The 17,159-nt window shown below is 42.8% G+C and overlaps 2 protein-coding genes across 4 annotated transcripts in view; both read right to left on the minus strand.

The window, feature by feature from the left end:
• LOC308117818 (rhotekin-like) overlaps positions 1–1,940 on the minus strand; it is a 60,282-nt gene extending 58,342 nt beyond the window's left edge. For 2 of the 3 annotated variants that reach the window (XM_080476955.1, XM_080476954.1), the window contains exon 1: positions 1,831–1,939. In XM_080476955.1, the coding sequence (XP_080333081.1) occupies positions 1,831–1,848 (18 nt within the window). In that variant the 5' untranslated portion in view covers positions 1,849–1,939. Of the gene's footprint in view, positions 1–1,830 lie in introns of all 3 variants that reach the window. The other variant, XM_080476953.1, reaches the window with a different exon arrangement.
• A 1,264-nt stretch (positions 1,941–3,204) lies between these two features.
• Positions 3,205–16,884, minus strand: LOC308118290 (uncharacterized protein). The gene is made up of 29 exons (XM_080477640.1): positions 16,772–16,884; positions 15,555–15,760; positions 14,809–15,457; positions 14,105–14,208; positions 13,939–14,004; positions 13,588–13,743; positions 13,365–13,498; positions 13,179–13,273; positions 13,028–13,082; positions 12,808–12,942; positions 12,483–12,716; positions 12,222–12,285; positions 11,949–12,135; positions 11,755–11,864; positions 11,279–11,645; positions 10,964–11,098; positions 10,499–10,535; positions 10,288–10,401; positions 7,324–10,189; positions 7,035–7,195; positions 6,734–6,942; positions 6,018–6,069; positions 5,766–5,919; positions 5,546–5,675; positions 5,127–5,145; positions 4,936–5,043; positions 4,592–4,844; positions 4,248–4,479; positions 3,205–4,176 (listed from the first exon to the last, which is right to left on the minus strand). Exons 2-29 carry the CDS (start codon positions 15,752–15,754, stop codon positions 4,060–4,062), a joined length of 7,143 nt encoding a protein of 2,380 aa, XP_080333766.1. The 5' UTR covers positions 15,755–15,760; positions 16,772–16,884; the 3' UTR covers positions 3,205–4,059.
• Positions 16,885–17,159: the final 275 nt, after the last annotated feature.

Consider the following 17,159-nt stretch of genomic DNA (forward strand, 5'->3'; position numbering starts at 1 on the left):
GGGGCCCTGCTCCGGCCTTTTCTCGGCTTGGCGGCTTGGGTCGGGGCCTGGGGCCCTGTGCCCTTTATCCTTCTCTTGTGGGCCCCTCTTGCCTGGGGGGGATTCCTCTCTGCATTCTCCGCCTGGTGCTTTTTGGGCGGGGGCGTGGCTCTCTGGGGTGGTTCGCTGGGGTCTCCCCGGGCCCGGGGGGCTTCCGTCTGCCGGGGTGGCGGTGTCCGGGCCCGATGGCCTCGGACCCCGGGGTGTCGTCATGAGTCCCCCCACAACAGTTCCGGTCACACCCAGTGGACAAGCCACACACACACACACACACACACACACACACACACACACACACGCACACTTTCACTCCTCACGAAAGGTGCTTCTGAAGTTGCTTGTTCTCTATCATCATTTGCTTAAACTTCACAAATCATGTTCCTCTTTTGTTGTCACCTCTTTGTTAATTCATGTTCCTGCTTCACGTTACTGTCTAGATAGAGCTGCTCAGGCTGGTTAATCTAAGAAATCATTTTACTGTCTAGATAGAGCTGCTCAGGCTGGTTTAATCAAAAAACAGTTGGAAAGTATTTGGATCAGTGTGATAACTGCAAATAATATATGTAGCACAACAAGGATATTGTATGTTATCCCCCTCCCCCCTCCCCCCTCAAACTTTCTTCTCTCTCTTCTCTTCTCTCTCTCTTTGTGCGTTCCCCCCCGGTCGTGTACGGCAGCCATGCCAACTTCTGACGGAGAAGGCAACAGGAGGAGACTCCAGGTCTCTCCCTGTTGCTAGACCAAAAACTGTTCTGACTCCGAAGGCTCTCAATCACATCATATTGTTGGCCCAAGCTGCCGAACAGGACAAGGGCAGAAAAAAAAAAAAAAAAAAGTGAGATTGGACTAATACTGTATATCAGGTAATGTTACCTAATGTTTCCCACGGTAAGGACCTGGAATATCTTTAGCATATATACCGTAATAATGCAGGAATTCTAATCTTAGAAGAGTTTGATTCTATTAGAAATCCTCATCATGAAAATTGTGTTTATGATTATTATTTTATTGAGAAACTTTTTTGTCCTGGTAGACTCTAGTAAGGCTGATGACCCCCCCCTCCTGCATGTACATATAGAAATCTATACTACAGTATATATGCACTGAAGACGCACAGTGGTCTTTAAAATAAAATGAACTGGCATAAAACAATCTTCAGACAATTTGCAATCAGTTGTTCCAAAAGTTGAATCTCTGGAACAACTCACAGCCGAGTTCCTCTTTCAGTGAGCGTCTTACTACAGCTTACAAGTTGTGCATGAACATGTGTTATTGTTTTCAATAGTTACTTTTAGAGTAATTGTACTCCTGCTCCTGTTTTGGCCAGACCTCTTTTCTGAATGAGCTTTTTGATCTCAATGGAAAAAGTAGGACAATGAAATGATTATATCAGACTCTCAAGACTGGTTGAACAAGGAGTCCCTTTGTGACGCTTGCCTGAGGATTACCCGGCGTTACCAAGCCATACTTGAGATTTAGGGATTAGAACTCAGTTGCGTAACTAAATTATGTTATTTTACTTGAGCCTTGTTGATATTTCAAATCTCACTCCGTGACTGCATCTCAAACGATTTAATAGGCCGTTCAAACAACAGACATGAAGACATTCTTTGATTGGTAATTTATCACACAGATTAAACAAATGTGGTTCCACCTTAAAGACTTAGTGACAGTTAACGTTAAAAAAACAAAAACAAAAAAATTCAAATACACACGTTTGTTCTCTGTTTAAACACAAGATTTTCAGTCAATTGCAATGCAGTCACTACAAAACTACCTGGTCTCACTGACCTGGACGTTGTCATTCATGCTCCCTCTCTGCAGGACGGCTCCCGGCGCAGTCAGGCAGTGCTGAGTGAACTGGCTTAATCTCACCGCTCACTGAAACAGTGTTGGGAGTGGACCTGCAGACAGAGCAGTTGGTTACTCAACTGAGGGATCAAAACAATCTAACGCCCCCCACCCACTAGAGGTTGCAGCATGACAGATTAGCGCCTCAGATATTTCTTGGTCCAGCAGCTCTACCACATGCACCGATGGATCTTAAAATATCACGTCATTCCCACAGAAACTGACCAAAACTCAGTGTGGAACTTGCATGACTGTGAGGGTCACAACAAGGTTATTGTCTCTACTAGAGGCCTCAGTGAAACCGTCTATCCGTCCACAAGCCCGCACCGTCACAGTGGTTAATCAATGTGAGTAATTAACCACATATTTCTGGACTATTGGAGGAAACCAGACTTAAACCAGGGATTTCTCAATGTGAGGCAAGAGAGATAACCACTAAACCACATGTGCATGGTGGGAAACCTTGTGGGAACAGAACTGGAGACATTATTCGACTAATTTCTAATGACTTGTGTTGCCACGATTGATTTATATGATTACATTATGCAACATCTGGTCGAGTCCGTTGTCCTTTTAACTTAGGTTTGTGTTCATTTCGAGGCCATAAACAAAGGATCTATATGTGTCAGAAGAAGCACATTTTTAAAGCACTTTGCTTAGACACTTTATTCACAAGTGATGTCAACAAAGATTCACTAAAAAAGGTTGAGAATATGTACCGAACTTGTACATTTTCCTTAAATGCAATAATGAAAACAGACAAATAGATGTTCTTTTGTATAAGTCTTCTTACCTCCTTGTCACCTAGCAGGTCTTGGTCTCACATTTTTACTCATATTTAGGTGAGTCAAAAGATGAGACGAAACGACCTTCATTTTACTGTAGATTGAATTAAGGTATCAGTCAGGTTGCTGAACAAGTTTGTGATGATCCTAAAAAATGCCTTTATAATCTTTTGCGATTAACAGAAAAAGAAAAAAAAACAAAAACTGGTAATATTTCTCGGCTGTTTGTGTGCACACTATTGGAGTGGGCAGATCTCTTGGTGGTTGACCTGTGGTGTCAGCACATCAGGAGGTTGCACAAAACAATAGTGATGGCCAAATGAAGCTTCATGAAGCACTTACTTTCTTTTCAAACTCCACCAGATGGCGCTCTTGGTTTGATTATAGAGGCAGGACTGGCAATGAAGCATGTTTTCAAACATTTGTTGAAAAGACAGCACCACCTCGTGGCCACAGAAAACAGAGACAGTGGTTCATGAAGCTTCATTTGGCCATCACTACAAAACAACAGATACAACTTTATGGAATAAGAGTAGGGGAAAAAACATTTTATTCCATGTTCTTTAAGTTCCTGCATTTAACATCATGTGAAAGCTGCACATTTGTCAAATGTATTCTTGAAATGCCCCACAGCTCCACACTATACAGTTGTGCTTATAGGTTTACATACCCTGGCAGAATGTGGAGTTTATGTTGTCATTGAAAGAAAAAGAGTAAATACAGTTGTTTCACAATAAATGGCTTCACCCAACCACTAACAATGAAATACATTTTTTATTAATCGTATTCTCTGAAAAATAACAAACACTGCCAGGGTATGTAAACTTATGAGCATAACTGTATACATTATACACTATATCAAGAAGGCCAACAACAGCTAGACAGATGAAACTCTAGTACATAGATACATCCTTGCAACATCATCCAAACTAAACTGTTATGTACAATTGTACATGATATGAAGTTGCCATGTTGCGTTAAATCTTTATACCAGTGTTGTTGTCCGTAAAAACTTTGAACATGAAATGGTTTGCTTTTGAACACTATTTATATTTCACAGCTTTCAGTAAAACTCTAAGACATTTGAAGCTTGAATGCCAAAAAAAAAAAAAAAAAAAAAGGAAATAGTCAGCAAAAGCAGTCACTAGTAATTGTGACTGCTGGCAGTTTGCAGGTTACAAAGTGGAAATCAATAAATTCAAATTCCTGTACAAGTTAAAAGTGCTTCTGGAAGTGGAAAACATGTTTGTTTCTGTTGAACAAAGCAAATACATTAGAAAATAAAATCTTATAAATTAACATCAACAGTTCACAGAGCACAAAACGTGTGTCTAGAAAGACAAATAATCAGCCCTCCGATGTTGCCCTTTTTGCTCCATGGTTCTTACTCCTCTTCCACGTCGGTAAAAATGTCACTTAAGAAATACTGAGACACGCCGAGGGCCTCCTCGTCCTCCTGGGAGCTGCTTGGTAGAGTTACACTTTGCCGAGAGTCGGAAACCTGCAACAGAGAGCAAAAGATGAGCTGCGATCAACTTGATACAAGTGTGTAAAAAAGCTTCACCTCGTTACCTCAGCTGTACACTGCAGAGGAGTCAGTGTCTCCTTTGTTTCTGCAGGTGATGTACTAGTCGGTGCCTGGATTTCCTTTGGCTGCCGTGTGCTCACGACGTCATGTGATGTGGAGGCTGCAGGCTCCGGTGAGGATTGTTTTCTCTTGGCGGGTGGAGCTTTGGCCTTCGATCCCTTCGAAGCTGCTTTGCTCGGTGGAGGATTGCTTGCAGGGGCAGCTTTGGCTTTGCCTCTATTACCAGGGAGAGAAGAAAGACATATTGACTTCTAAGTGATGGAAAGCATCTCAAAAGTTAAGCAAATCACACAGATTAGATAGAAGCCTCTTAGAATTTCCCCCTCACCTCTTTTGCCTGCTGGTGCCAGTGCTCTGTGTCGTCTGTGCGCTCGAGCTGATGTCGGCCTCTCTCCGACTTTCATTGTCTACATCATGGCCACTCTCTTTCTGCGACTCTGTGATGTCCTGATCAAAAGCTGGTGGCTGCAGAGAGGTCCCAGCCTGAGCTGCTGGAGATGGAGCTGACTCCGCTTTCTTGGGATCGAGGGCCTTGCTGGTTTGTCTCTTCTTTGTCACAACGGGTTTAACCTGTGACTTGGCTGTTGGAAGCAGAAAACATGGGCGCGGGGTGAAAAGGTTAGTTCAATATGCTGAAAATCCATACCAGAAACGTGTATGTTTTCTACATACCTCTTCTCCCACTGCCTGTTGGTTTCTGTTTTGCAGGAGTCGTGGCAGCTTCATCGCTCTCTGCAGTCGGTGGGCACTTTTGGGGCTCAACTGAAACACTTCCTGTTTCTTAAACATGGAAAATCTCAATTAAAAACCAATAATATATAAATAATTAAATGGGAAGTGACCAAAGTATGTGGGTATTTTACCTTGTGACAACTCTGGATCCTAAGTGGTAAAATTGATATGTGGGGAAAAAGTAAATATGTGACAAATTAATGAATTCAACACAATGAAAGGACAAATGTTTGTTAAGCAGCACAGATTTTAGACAAAAGACGAATCATAAGACGATAAAATACATTTAATTTTGTGAAGCGACAATGTTTGTACCAATTTTATGTGCAAATTTAGGGAACAAATTTAAAGTTGTTTTTTTTTAGTAAGTAGACCAGTATATATGTTCTTTTAGTGAAAAAGTGACTGGTCATTACTGTGATATATATATAAAAAATGTTAATACTAAACAGAATCCCTCGACATTAACCATTTCTTACATTTAATATCAAAAACTAGAAAGGTGCTTGAAGGCTTTTAAGATGTGTGAAACACTTGATCCTTCACTTACGTTAGAGGCAGCAGCATCACACCCTTTGTTTTTTACATCGGCGAGGCCCTTGTCAGCACTCTCCTCTGTGGACACGACGACATCAAACGAAGATGGCCCTCCTGCTGTGAGCGAACTCTCTCCTGAGACACTGTGGAGGCGTGCAGAAGTTTGGTGGTTCAGACACTGAACAAAAGAGACTCCTGCCTGGAAGATCAGCGATCAGAACGCAGACACTCACCTTGGTTGTTGTCTTGACGTATCGGTTACTGTTCGGTGAGACAGCGGCTCGGCTGCGCTGCTCGCTGCCTCGCCCGACGAGGCGACTGGGATCTCAGTCAGAGACAAGATGAAAAACGGCTCATTGGGATTGGAAGGCACATTGTCCGGCAGCACTGGAAGCAGGAGCGATGGCATTCAATCAAAAAAAATCAAAAAACAACAACGTAATACCTAATCGTGTGAGTGAGAACAAATTAATAATCATACTCACTGTCTTGAAGTATTGAAAGACTTTGAATCCCTTCGGTACTTGATGGTGTAACCTAGAGTTCAGGAAATTGAAGGGAAAAGCAAAAAAGGTTGAGATTTAGTGCTATGTCTTTGTGTTAAACATTAGCAGTGAACCAAATGTGTTTAGATCAGTCACTAAAAAGCCTGAATATAAAATGTGTAACGGTCTGATTAACCTTGTGTCTTTAAAAAGTATATATCTGGAAAAGATGGCAGGTCATGTCAATAACAGATATTGACTGACCCCTGGTGGCTGCATGATAGAAGTAGAGCAGGTACCACTACTTACTTGTGTTTAGATTGCGATTAAAGAAACATCAAATTAGAGCTCAAGTATGTCTGTCAATTCGAGTAGTTTTTATTCAAGACGCTCATTTTTCAAGTATCTGCTTTTTTGATAAGTTGAGTTTAAACACCTCATTTGGAGAATCAAATAGCAGATGTGAGGAGATGTTCAATATTTGATCCGAGAGAAGTATTGACACTTAATTGAGGAAGAATCTTTTTTTTTGTTTAAAAAACGAAAAATACTGTCACTTCACAAAAACACTATTTCAGAGAAGAGTTGAAGGATAATCTCCATTAATCCAGCTAACATCAAAACCAGAATGAAACTTCTATATCATAAAATCTTTTTCACATTCGGTCAAAAGTGGAATATTTTGCAAGGCAAAGAAAACCTGGTGTTCCTTTTACCTTGCTGGACAATGTTTCTTCTCCACACTGAGGAGGTTGAGCAGATTGTGCCAATGAGCCGCGAGAAAGCTCACGATCCTGTGGAGGGGGTTCTTGGTGAAGCGAATCTTCGGTAACTCCCACCACTGGTTCTTGAGCGTCCAGTCTGGGTTCAGGCACAAGTTGGTGATCACCAGAATCATCCACACCCAACGTGTTGCCGCCAGACTCTGTGAAAAACGATCAGGATCAATCAGCAGACTCATACGGCAGTAATCTGCTCAGATTTGCTCAAAGTAAAGCAACTTTCTTTCTGTCAAACCTGGTTCCGTCGGATCCGTGTCCTTTACTTCCTGCGGCTGGCGACGACGGCTGCTGCAACCCAGGGTGGGTTTGGGTTTAACGAGTCTGCCTCTACGAGTCTGGGAGGCTTTTTTGGACGTCTGAGAAGAGTTAGTGAACTCTGAATTTACATCCTCCGTACTTTAAAAGAAGGGAAGAAAAAAAACAAAAAACCGAGAGAGAGACTTGATTTCTTGAAGGCAAACATCTGTTAAACATCCGAATGTATGTGTTGAGGTCCATTTAATGACATAAAGCTCATAATTTACCTTTCAACAGTTGAATTTCCTTCCAAATATACTGAAGAGGCATCAGTGGACACTGCTATTGATTCTGTGGAAGAATCTTTAGAAGAATCTGCAGTTGGATCAATGATTTGTCGACTATTTGGCTCTGCAGTTCCGGCTGACGTGTCCAGCTTGCAATCCCCTTTATCAAACTTCACTTCCTTTGATGAACAGTGCGCTGGTGGCAAGTGCTCATCTTTTTTCTCTACAAGCTCAAGATCGCCATGGGCACTGTTAGTATCACTAAGAGGCTGTTCTGTTGACACACTAGAGGAAATGTCCTTCAGGCTGTGATCTGCAGGCTGGCTGATGTCGGAGGATTTTGTCTGTGCAGTTCGACTTGACAAACGTAGGTTGGGCTTGTGTTTGACTTTGGAAAGCCGTCTTCTTTGAGATGAATTTTCTGCGGTTCCTTCTGAGCTTGAAGCGAGCCCATGTGCATCTTCTTTTGTTTCTTGCTCAGTTGAAGGTACGCACTGTGAAACTGCTGTATCAGCACTCCTAGTTTGGTTTGACGTCTCCGGGAGGCCGGTACTGCAAGATGGTTGCATTTCTACTTCTGCTGTTGTGTCGTCAGTAGTTTCAGCCCTCAAAGTTGAAACAGATGTTTCCTCGACCGGCTGCTCAAGAGCAACCAGGTCTTCAACAGGCTCAGGTTTGTGTTTTATATTTCTGGTTTGTGACAGATTCGGTTTGGGTTTGATTTTCTGTAATCTACTCTTCTTTACTGGAGAACTTGATGGAACGGAAGCATCTTCTTGACTGGCTGGTAATTTTTTGACTCCTGTGGCATCGCAGCCCTCTTGGACTTGAACTGGACTTGAATGTACATTGGCTCCTTGTCCAATTTGTGATTCTGGGCCTGCCAGGTCAGACGTCACCACGTCTTTATTGCCACTCTCCCCTGCTTCAACGTGAGATTCCGGGTTTCCTTCTGTGATTGAGGAAGTCGGACGAGGATCTCCGGTGACCTGCTTCACAGCAGGAACCACAGTTAAAGCAGGATGAGTGCTTTGACTTTTTTCTGGAGAGCGAGGGCATACGTGCTGTGGTTCTACCTCCATTTTGGTGCTCAGACTTGATTCCTTCTCTACAGGCTCATTTGTAGCTTGACATTTCGACATCCTGGTGCGTGATATCTGTGGTAGAATTGGTTTGGGTTTGATTTTTTGTAATATCCCTTGAGAACTTGATGCAGCCTGATTCTCTTCCTGACTGGCTGGTGACTCTTTAACACAAGTAGCAGCCAAAGCAGGATCGTCAACCTGGCCTGTTTGAAACTGCACTGAGGTTGAATGTGTATTTGTTTCTTGTCCAACTTGTGTTTCTGTGACTGATGAGTCAGTTGTCAACACACCCTCACAGATAATCTCAGGTGTTTGGACCTGAGCAGACATGAGTTCATCACTGACCATAGATGTAGATCCTGGTTCTGTGATATTCTGTTCAATGGAAAGCTTCTTGTTTTGTGATGTCTTCTCCTCAAAGGGTGAGGGAATCAAGTCTACCTGATTTGGAGTTTCGGGACGTGTATGTTTGTCTTCATTTGGAGTAAGTTCCTTAGGAGTACTATCCACATTAGATTGGGGGTTAACAGTTGAAGCAGGATCAGTGATCTGACTAAGTTTTTCTGATGGCTGGGGTTCTACGTCCAACTCTGGGCTTCTATTTAAGCCTTTGCTTGTTTGAGGTTTAGACCTTTCAGTTCTCGCCGTCTGTGGTACCTTTGGTTTAACTTTTTGGACTCGACCTCTCCTCATTTGACTAGCAGATACAGTACATTCTACTTGAGTGGCTGGTACTTCTTCTGCAGGTGTGGCAACCACAACAGAAGAGTCACCGTCTTCTTGTTTCCAGGTCGGTTGTTGATCTGTTTCTTGTTGAACTGGTGTCCCAGGGACAGTCTCAGATGCTTGAGAAGAAGAAGTCAGGTTTTCTTTGATGAACTCACAAGATGACTCTGTTTCTACAAGTTTTTCAGGGGTTTGAGCTTCAGATCTTGTAGTTCTTGATGTCTGTGGTAGTTTGGGTTTGATTTTCTGCAGTCGAATGCGTCTAGAATGGCACGTGGTTTCAACTTCACTTTCTTCTACCTCACTAACTGGTGGGGAAGACTTGTCACTGCGTTCTTGGTTGATGGTTAAATCTGTGATTGTCTCTTGGTGGACGTCTGTGAGTGTCGAGTCACAGTTTACCATCTCGGATGTTTCAATCAAGGAAGCAACTTTTTCGTCTGTGGACTCAGATGTTACGTTTGGATCCCCTCCAATCAGCCTACTTGGTTCAAAGTGGGATTCAGTAGAACGATGACTCTGGATTTCTGATGAAGTCTGATCTGACACCGCTACACTTGTCTCCACCCGGTTAACAATCATCTCCTGGCAAGATGGCTTTTCTATCAGATTGACTTTTAACGTTGTTGGAACACAGTCTTGAGCCTCTGGGACTATTTCTTGAGCAGGCGCTGCTGCATGGCTCGCGTCACCAGGTGATGCTTCTGGTTGAGACTTTGATTGCGCGGTCCTTGACATCCGGGAAAGGTTGGGTTTGGGTTTCCGCTTGGACAAGAGACCCTTGCTTGTTTGTGGTGGATTATTATTTGAACTCTCTGGCTCAGGATCCAATTCAATCACAGTCTTCTGGTCAGTGCTCGCCTGATCACTAGTTTTAGCAAAGGCTATGTCACCAACCCCAGCGTGAGTTTCAGTGGCTTTTACTTGCACTGTGGTCGCCGTCGCTGATGTTGTAACATCCTGGCTTCCTGGAGAAGCACGTTCCTCTTCTATAGCAGGCCTTGAGGCAACCTGTTCCTCTAAGTTGCTGGGTTTGTTATTGTCTTCTGATGTGCCTGCATTTAAATACAAGAGGACATTTTAGATCTATATAAATCTATTAATGAATGCAACCCTACTTCAGTTCAGTAAATTCTATGGCAAAGTGTTTCACCTTCTTTGAGATCTTCTACGGCTTCTTGACTCTGTACGGACTGAGCGATGTGAGCCACATTGCCAATGGTCAACAGGGTCTGTGCGGCTTCATTGTAACTTTGTTCCTCAGATACTGGAAATAAAAAGAAGTGAATAAACACATTTTTATTTCCCAAGTGATTTAAAAGTGTGTATACAGCTGATTAAAAATTACAAAAAATTCAATTTACCTTCTGTGTGTTCTGTGGAAAGGAAATCTATAACGTCCTGCAAATCAAACACAAACATTGGTGATTTCAAAAGTTTATTTTACAAGCTCCACGAAGTAAATGTGAATTTGTGTAGAGATACATAAAGAAAACACTGATGTTAGTAGACTGTCTCAATTTCTTTAGATATCTTTGTGTTGGTTATGCTTACACAGAATGGTTACAGGGACTTTATCAAGCACAACATAATATTGAATATCCAATTTGGTCTGTATTAATGCTTAAAGCCAATTTTCTTGTTCATTTATTATCTGTTATAGTTTGTAAGAAAACATCGAAAAAGTTGTAAAAATTTTCTGGCGATTCCATAATAACTATAATAAGAGTCACCCATATTTTAAGATCTTTAAAATGATATAATAACTAATTAACTGAGCTCAATTTTCCAATCTTCCTGGCGCAACACGTTAGGCAGCGGTAACTTACAACCAGCAGGTCCAGCTGATGTTCATATGGTTCAGCTGTGTCTGTCTCATGTAGTGCTTGCTCACAAGATGAATCGGGGCACAGTGCTTCTTGGGTAATGCCCAACACATCGGGCATACTGGCCAAGATATCAAGCTGTGCGTGTGTGGAAACGAGGGGGTCGGGAGTGGAGGGTTTTGAAAAATGAAACACAAAAGAAAACTAAAGCAAAACACAAAACGTGAAAAGGGGGAAAAAATGAATGAAAGAAATGGAAGGAAATGAAGTGAGCGGTGGGTACAACATATCTAATTTGGGGAAACTCTTCCCCTTTACCTCCTCAATGGACTGATCCACTTCCGATATCTCGGACTGAAGGGTGTGCAGGCCTGTGGGCACAAATACGGAGGCACTGTCGTCTGTTCTGGAGCTGGATGGCTGCCGTTGCCCCGCCACTTCTTCGTCATCCCACCGACCTTCGTTTTCCTCATCACTAAATTCTGACCGAGAAGCCAGAAGCGTGACCAGTTTGGGCTTTTTAGAGGGCGACTGCTGCATTGATGGCCTTCCCCTCTTGGCCGTGCATTTGGGTTTAGGTTTGGAAGCAGAGGCAGGGGACGCCGAGGTTTCAGATGCAGACGAGTGGGCGTCATCTTTGTCGGAGTAAGTCAAGGGCTTGGTGGGTTTGGGCACTCTGCCATATCTGGAAAATACAATTATGCGCACGTTAAAAGAGGAAGTAGGTTAAAATGCATAGAATGAAATCTGGAAACTGAACCAGCTTCTTCTGGTGAAGACATGAAATCCTTTACCTCGTCGGTCTTGGAGGTTTAACAGGTGCGTCATCTTCTTCGTCTGAGATGTCAACGTCTGCTGCCTTCCTCCTGTTGGCTTCACTTGAAGTTGATGCATCTTTATTTACCTGAAGTATTGGTGAAATCTTTTAACAAGACACAGTTGCAACATGTGAAAGCATTAAAAAGCTCTGCTCTGAACAGGAAATTACCTCCTCTTCTCGTGCGCTGCCATCTACACTCTCCTCCTCTTCGGCCGACGCAGCATCTTTGGCTTTTGTGGAAGACGTCGTCTTTTTGCCCCTGCGGCGCAGAGGCAGGGTCAGTTTTGGAGCTCTTGCCCTTGAGAGTTTAGCTGGCTTGATTACTGTATTCTTAGCTCCGACCGCATCCTGAGTACTGAAGATTTCAAACAAAATAGCAAAGGTCAATAAAAATTTAGAAGCGCGTCGAATTTTAAAATTGTTAATAGAAGTTTTAATCACGTGTCTGAATTTGTGTGATCCTCAGGGAGCGGTGACTCGGCATCTTCAGGTACGAGCGCCTCGCCTGCAAATAGAAATACCCAAGTAATTTTAGCGGAAAACAACAATTAAAAGCCAAAGCAACTCCATTTTGAATTGCGCAAATGAATTTTCGTCACTTGCCAGGCATTTCTATCGATAACTTTCCATGTCACTTTTCATAACACGAAGTTATAATCTCATGCTGGCTCAATGTTGAAATGTTATATCCCATTTCGTCACCTTGCTCAGCGCTCTTGCTCCCTGCTTTGCTTTTCTTGTCATGCGGCTCCTCAGTTGATGCGTCCGTTTTCTTCTTCCTCTTGTTCTTCCTCTTGGGCTCAGCGGCAGGAACACTTCCCTCATTACAGAGGTCTTCATTCTCTTTTTCTCCTTCCTCCTCCAGGTCAGGAACTTCCTCCTCATCTTCCTCATCGACTTCCTCCACATTACTCAGCCTTCTTTTGGTTTTTTTGGCTGTAAACAAGCAAGAGAGCGCCAAGACATTTAAACTGAGAAAATATCAAAAGTACCAAACAAAACACAAAATCCTCTTAGAGGCAGTTACCAGCTGCTTTTCTCTTGCGCTGCTTGGGGGGATTTTTCTCAGAGAGCGACTTAAGTTTCTTCCGATTCTTCTGAACTTCCAGAATTTTCTCGAGAAGTTTAGAAAAGTACTCAATGTCCAGTTTCCGTCTCTCTTCTACAAAGAAAAAGACAAACATAGAGTAAAAAGACACCCAGAGGTCATTAATAGACTGATGTCGTGAGATTTACAGGATACTCACTGAACGCCTTGTCAATCCTCCAGGCATTCAACCTCTCTTCCTTTTTAAATTTGTTCTGAAAGATCACATCAGTGCAACACCATTACACCCGACTCGCTTCGTACAACTTGCTCCGTCATTGTTCTTTAAATAAGCTCATGTGCGTACTCACCTTTATCTCTGATCGGGCTCTATGCGGAAACAGTTGACAAATCATGGAAAAGTCCGTCCCCACCATGCTCACAGCCAGAAAGAACATGTCCGTCTCTGTGATTAAAACAAATCATAAAAACACATGAAAAAGGCAACTAAGCAACAATAATGTATAATTAGTTTTTTTTTGCTCCATCAGGTCTACCTTCACTGGACCAGGGTTTTGTATAGGTCCCTTTCCTGAAACTGGAGTAAGTTGTCGTGGAGCCTCGCTCAAAAATAGGGTCTCGATCCTGTGCTGGGTTTGGTCCCTTGGCTCGCAGGACTTCTACTGTTAAACTGATGCATGAGTTCAAAGCCCATTATCAGGACAGCAATTAGGATGATGATCTCCAAGATACCACAATCTAAAGCAAAACACAGCCCACCTCTCTTCATCAATAATCAATGAGCCATCTTCTGCTACTTTGACCTGGGGAACCATTTGAGCGTCTTCTTGATCATCCTCACCCTCCTCTTCCTCCCCCCCTGAATTCGCTGTGTTGTTCGGAGGGGTTTCGGGTTCTTGTGCTGGCTCAGGAGAACTTCAGTGCAAACATTGAAACAACAAATAGAGGAATGTAAGAGAAACATAAACTTATCATAATGTAAATTATTGTAAATTTCCAACAGTTATCAAGTCATTCAAGCTCAACAAGATCCCAGGATAATTGTAAACTATGTATAATTGATCAAACTATGGCATTTGAAGACTGTTCAATCATATTTGGACAACTTACGCTTCTCTCACTGGAGAGGGTGGGAGCACAGTCTCATTTTCTTGCATTGAATCTTCTAAATTATACCTAGAATGAAAAAGCAAAAGTTTGTGACACAAAATTTGGACCAAACAAGAATTAAACGTGACTCATGCTAGCCGGAAAAAAAAAATCGAGAGGTACTTACGACATCGGGTTAGATGTTGGGAGATAATGAATAAGGTCCCTCATCGTCATTTTGGTGGGATCTAAAGAATATTCCTTTGAACGTGCTTTAGCTTTCTTTCGGGTCTGCAATCATAAATAACACCAACTATATTAGTTACAGAAATTAAACTCCCAACAATCAAATCAAACTTTATTTATATAGAGCTTTCCATACAAAAGGTTGTCGCACAAACTGCTTCACATAATATAAAAATAAAAACACACACACACACACACACACACACACACACACACACACACACACACACACACACACACACACACACACACACACACACACACACACACACACACACACACACACACACACACACACACACACACACACACACAAAACACACACACACACAAAAACACACACACACACACACACACACACACACACACACACACACACACCAACCCCAACTGCACGTATCATAATATAATAAACTGATGTAAGAATGGCCTTAATGAAAAAGCAGCTGCTTGTCCAGCCTTTTTAAATCAAAATTTGTCATAATTGATCTTTAATTAGCATTTTAACCAATGAAATATTCCTTCCTGACTCAACAAATGCAGCCAGCAGGTCTGAAGCCTGAACCATCTCGCCGCGAGGCAAAAGGCAAACAAGTAAACCAGGATAAAACATCTGAAGTCATAAAATGATATATCCCAGCTCACCTTCTCTTTCCATCTCTCCTGCTTGAGCAACTCTCTCAGCTTCTGTGCCTTCACGAGCCTCTGCAGGTCTGACGGGCCGTTCAGGAGTCGACTCAACGAGTGTGCCGAGGTCGTCTGCGAGAGAGCGGTTTTCGATGACACCAGAGTTCTGGCTTTTTGTGATATCTCATTAGCCTCCCGGTCAGGTAGAGAAGACGGTCCTTTATCTGGAAGTCTGACCGGCGGAACTTCTTCAACTTGACAGTCGGATGCGTTTTCTGATTGGCTGCTGCTGGAAGACGGCAGATGGGTTTGCTCTGGCAAGTCTTCAGCTGGAGGAACGACTGCAGGCTCTGAGCTCTCGGAGGAGACGAGGGCGTCTTTAGGCTGGACCCGTGGCGACTTGCTACCCTCGGAGGATCTCCTTCGTCTTGGGGACTGTAGTCCTTGAGGAGCAGCTGTATTTCCACTTCTGGTGGAAACGGACGTTTCACCACCAGAACCGGACGACTGAACAGGCGTTTCAGAGATAGCTATACTAGGGGACTTAAGCGTCCGTGACAGGGTGGCCAGGCGACCAGGGGCCACTTTGGGTTTAACAGAAAACCGCTTCCTGCGCTGGACCGCTGCTGCAGAGCTGGTTCCTTCCCCATTGTGATCGTTGCCATCCCTGAACAATGAAAAAAGAACGCTATATACACAAAACTTTTCAAAAACCATACACGTCCTTTCTTAAATATAAGAAATCCAATTTGTGCATCACTTACTCTGGAGCAGCAGCTTTTTCTGATGTCACATCTGACTTATTTTCCACCACAGCACTAGTAGCAGTGTTGGTCTCACTGGTGTCTGTTGGGGTTTCACTGGCCTCCTGTTGTGCAGGCGGTGCTTCCTGAGGTGTTGCTGCTGCTCCTCGCCCCACGGTGCCGACATTAGGGCGGGCACTAAATCTTGACCGGCGAAACATTGCGACCTGAACAAGACAAAAAGTCAAAGCTGCATTTATGTCACACAAATCTGATGACCAAGAAAAATAAAAGTGGAAAAAGTGTTTGTTTGATTGTTTTTTTCTTTCTTTCAGTAAGACACATGTGCCGTGTCCATGTAAACCCAGTGGAATGCAGCAATTTTAACTGCACTCCGGATGAATAATTCATGGGGAGGAAAACAGCAGAAGCATTGAAATGCTCTATTTGAATGCAGTTCAGCAACACCCTGATATAAACATCCAGATTACATGACATTTGCTGGGCAATAATGCAGCCAGTGTGCTCGACATGTGATGCATCACTCAGGTCTCTGTAAATAAAGTGATATTTAGTAAATCATATGATTTTTGAATAGATTTGTGAAATTGTTGAGGTTTTTGTTCATTAAACAACGTCAACACCAAAAACACATTAAGAGAAAGTTGAGAATGGGAAAGACCAACAATAACAGAAAATTAATTATTGAAGCGTCAAAGATTACGCAGAAGATAATAGAATAGATAAGGCCTATTATCATGGGCTGGCTCACAGTGCAACCTGAATATATATAACAATTATACGAAACTAAAACAGTGTTGAATGGAACTAAAGGTATGCATAACAAAATGATTTTACTGCGTTTGAGGGATAGGCTTTAGTTACATTAAAATAACTATTAAAACGGGGAAACAGACTTTCTGCAATGTTTACAGTGTAGAGAAAAGCGTTTATGTGGTTGAATGACAAGCTGGTAAGGTTAAACGGAAAAAGACTGCTTAGGATGATTTTAAAACCAGGAAAATACCAGGCAAAGTGGAAAAAGGCTCCCAAAACTAAAAGCCTATCAATGACGAAGAAAATGAGTTGTAAAGGTGCACTACTACTACTAGGGAGGGAAACTCGTATGACAACATTGCTGGAGTTGTGAGGTATTTGTGGTGATGGTACGTGACTGAGAAAACTACATGTAAATATTTACTTTGTCCAAAAGTGCTACTTCGCTTCTAATCACGTACCTGCTCAGGATTGCGTCGTCTTCATGGAGAAATAAGCTTTTATAAAACGACGATGAGTGGTGAGTAGCGGACCGACCCCATGCATTCACTAATCCGCCATGTTTTTCAGTGACGAAATAGGTTCGTGGGCGCAGGGGATTGTGGGAAATGTAGTCTGGTGCGTTGAACTGGATGAGGCAAGATCATGCCGTACGTGAGCAAGATTGTCCTTGTTTTCTCAAGCGATTTCAATCAGCTTTGACTTTGTAGCTTTACCAGTTTATCGGAAGCTCCTTGTGGGAGCTGGATCCTCTCGGTGACAGTATTATTGAATTTAAAAACAGGGTGTCAGGACTTGGAGTCGAACCGACGCCTTCACGGGATTCTGCCACTTCATTTGTGTTATACA

This window comes from Lipophrys pholis (genome assembly GCF_963383615.2).
Source record: "Lipophrys pholis genome assembly, chromosome: 12".
Taxonomy (NCBI): domain Eukaryota; kingdom Metazoa; phylum Chordata; class Actinopteri; order Blenniiformes; family Blenniidae; genus Lipophrys; species Lipophrys pholis.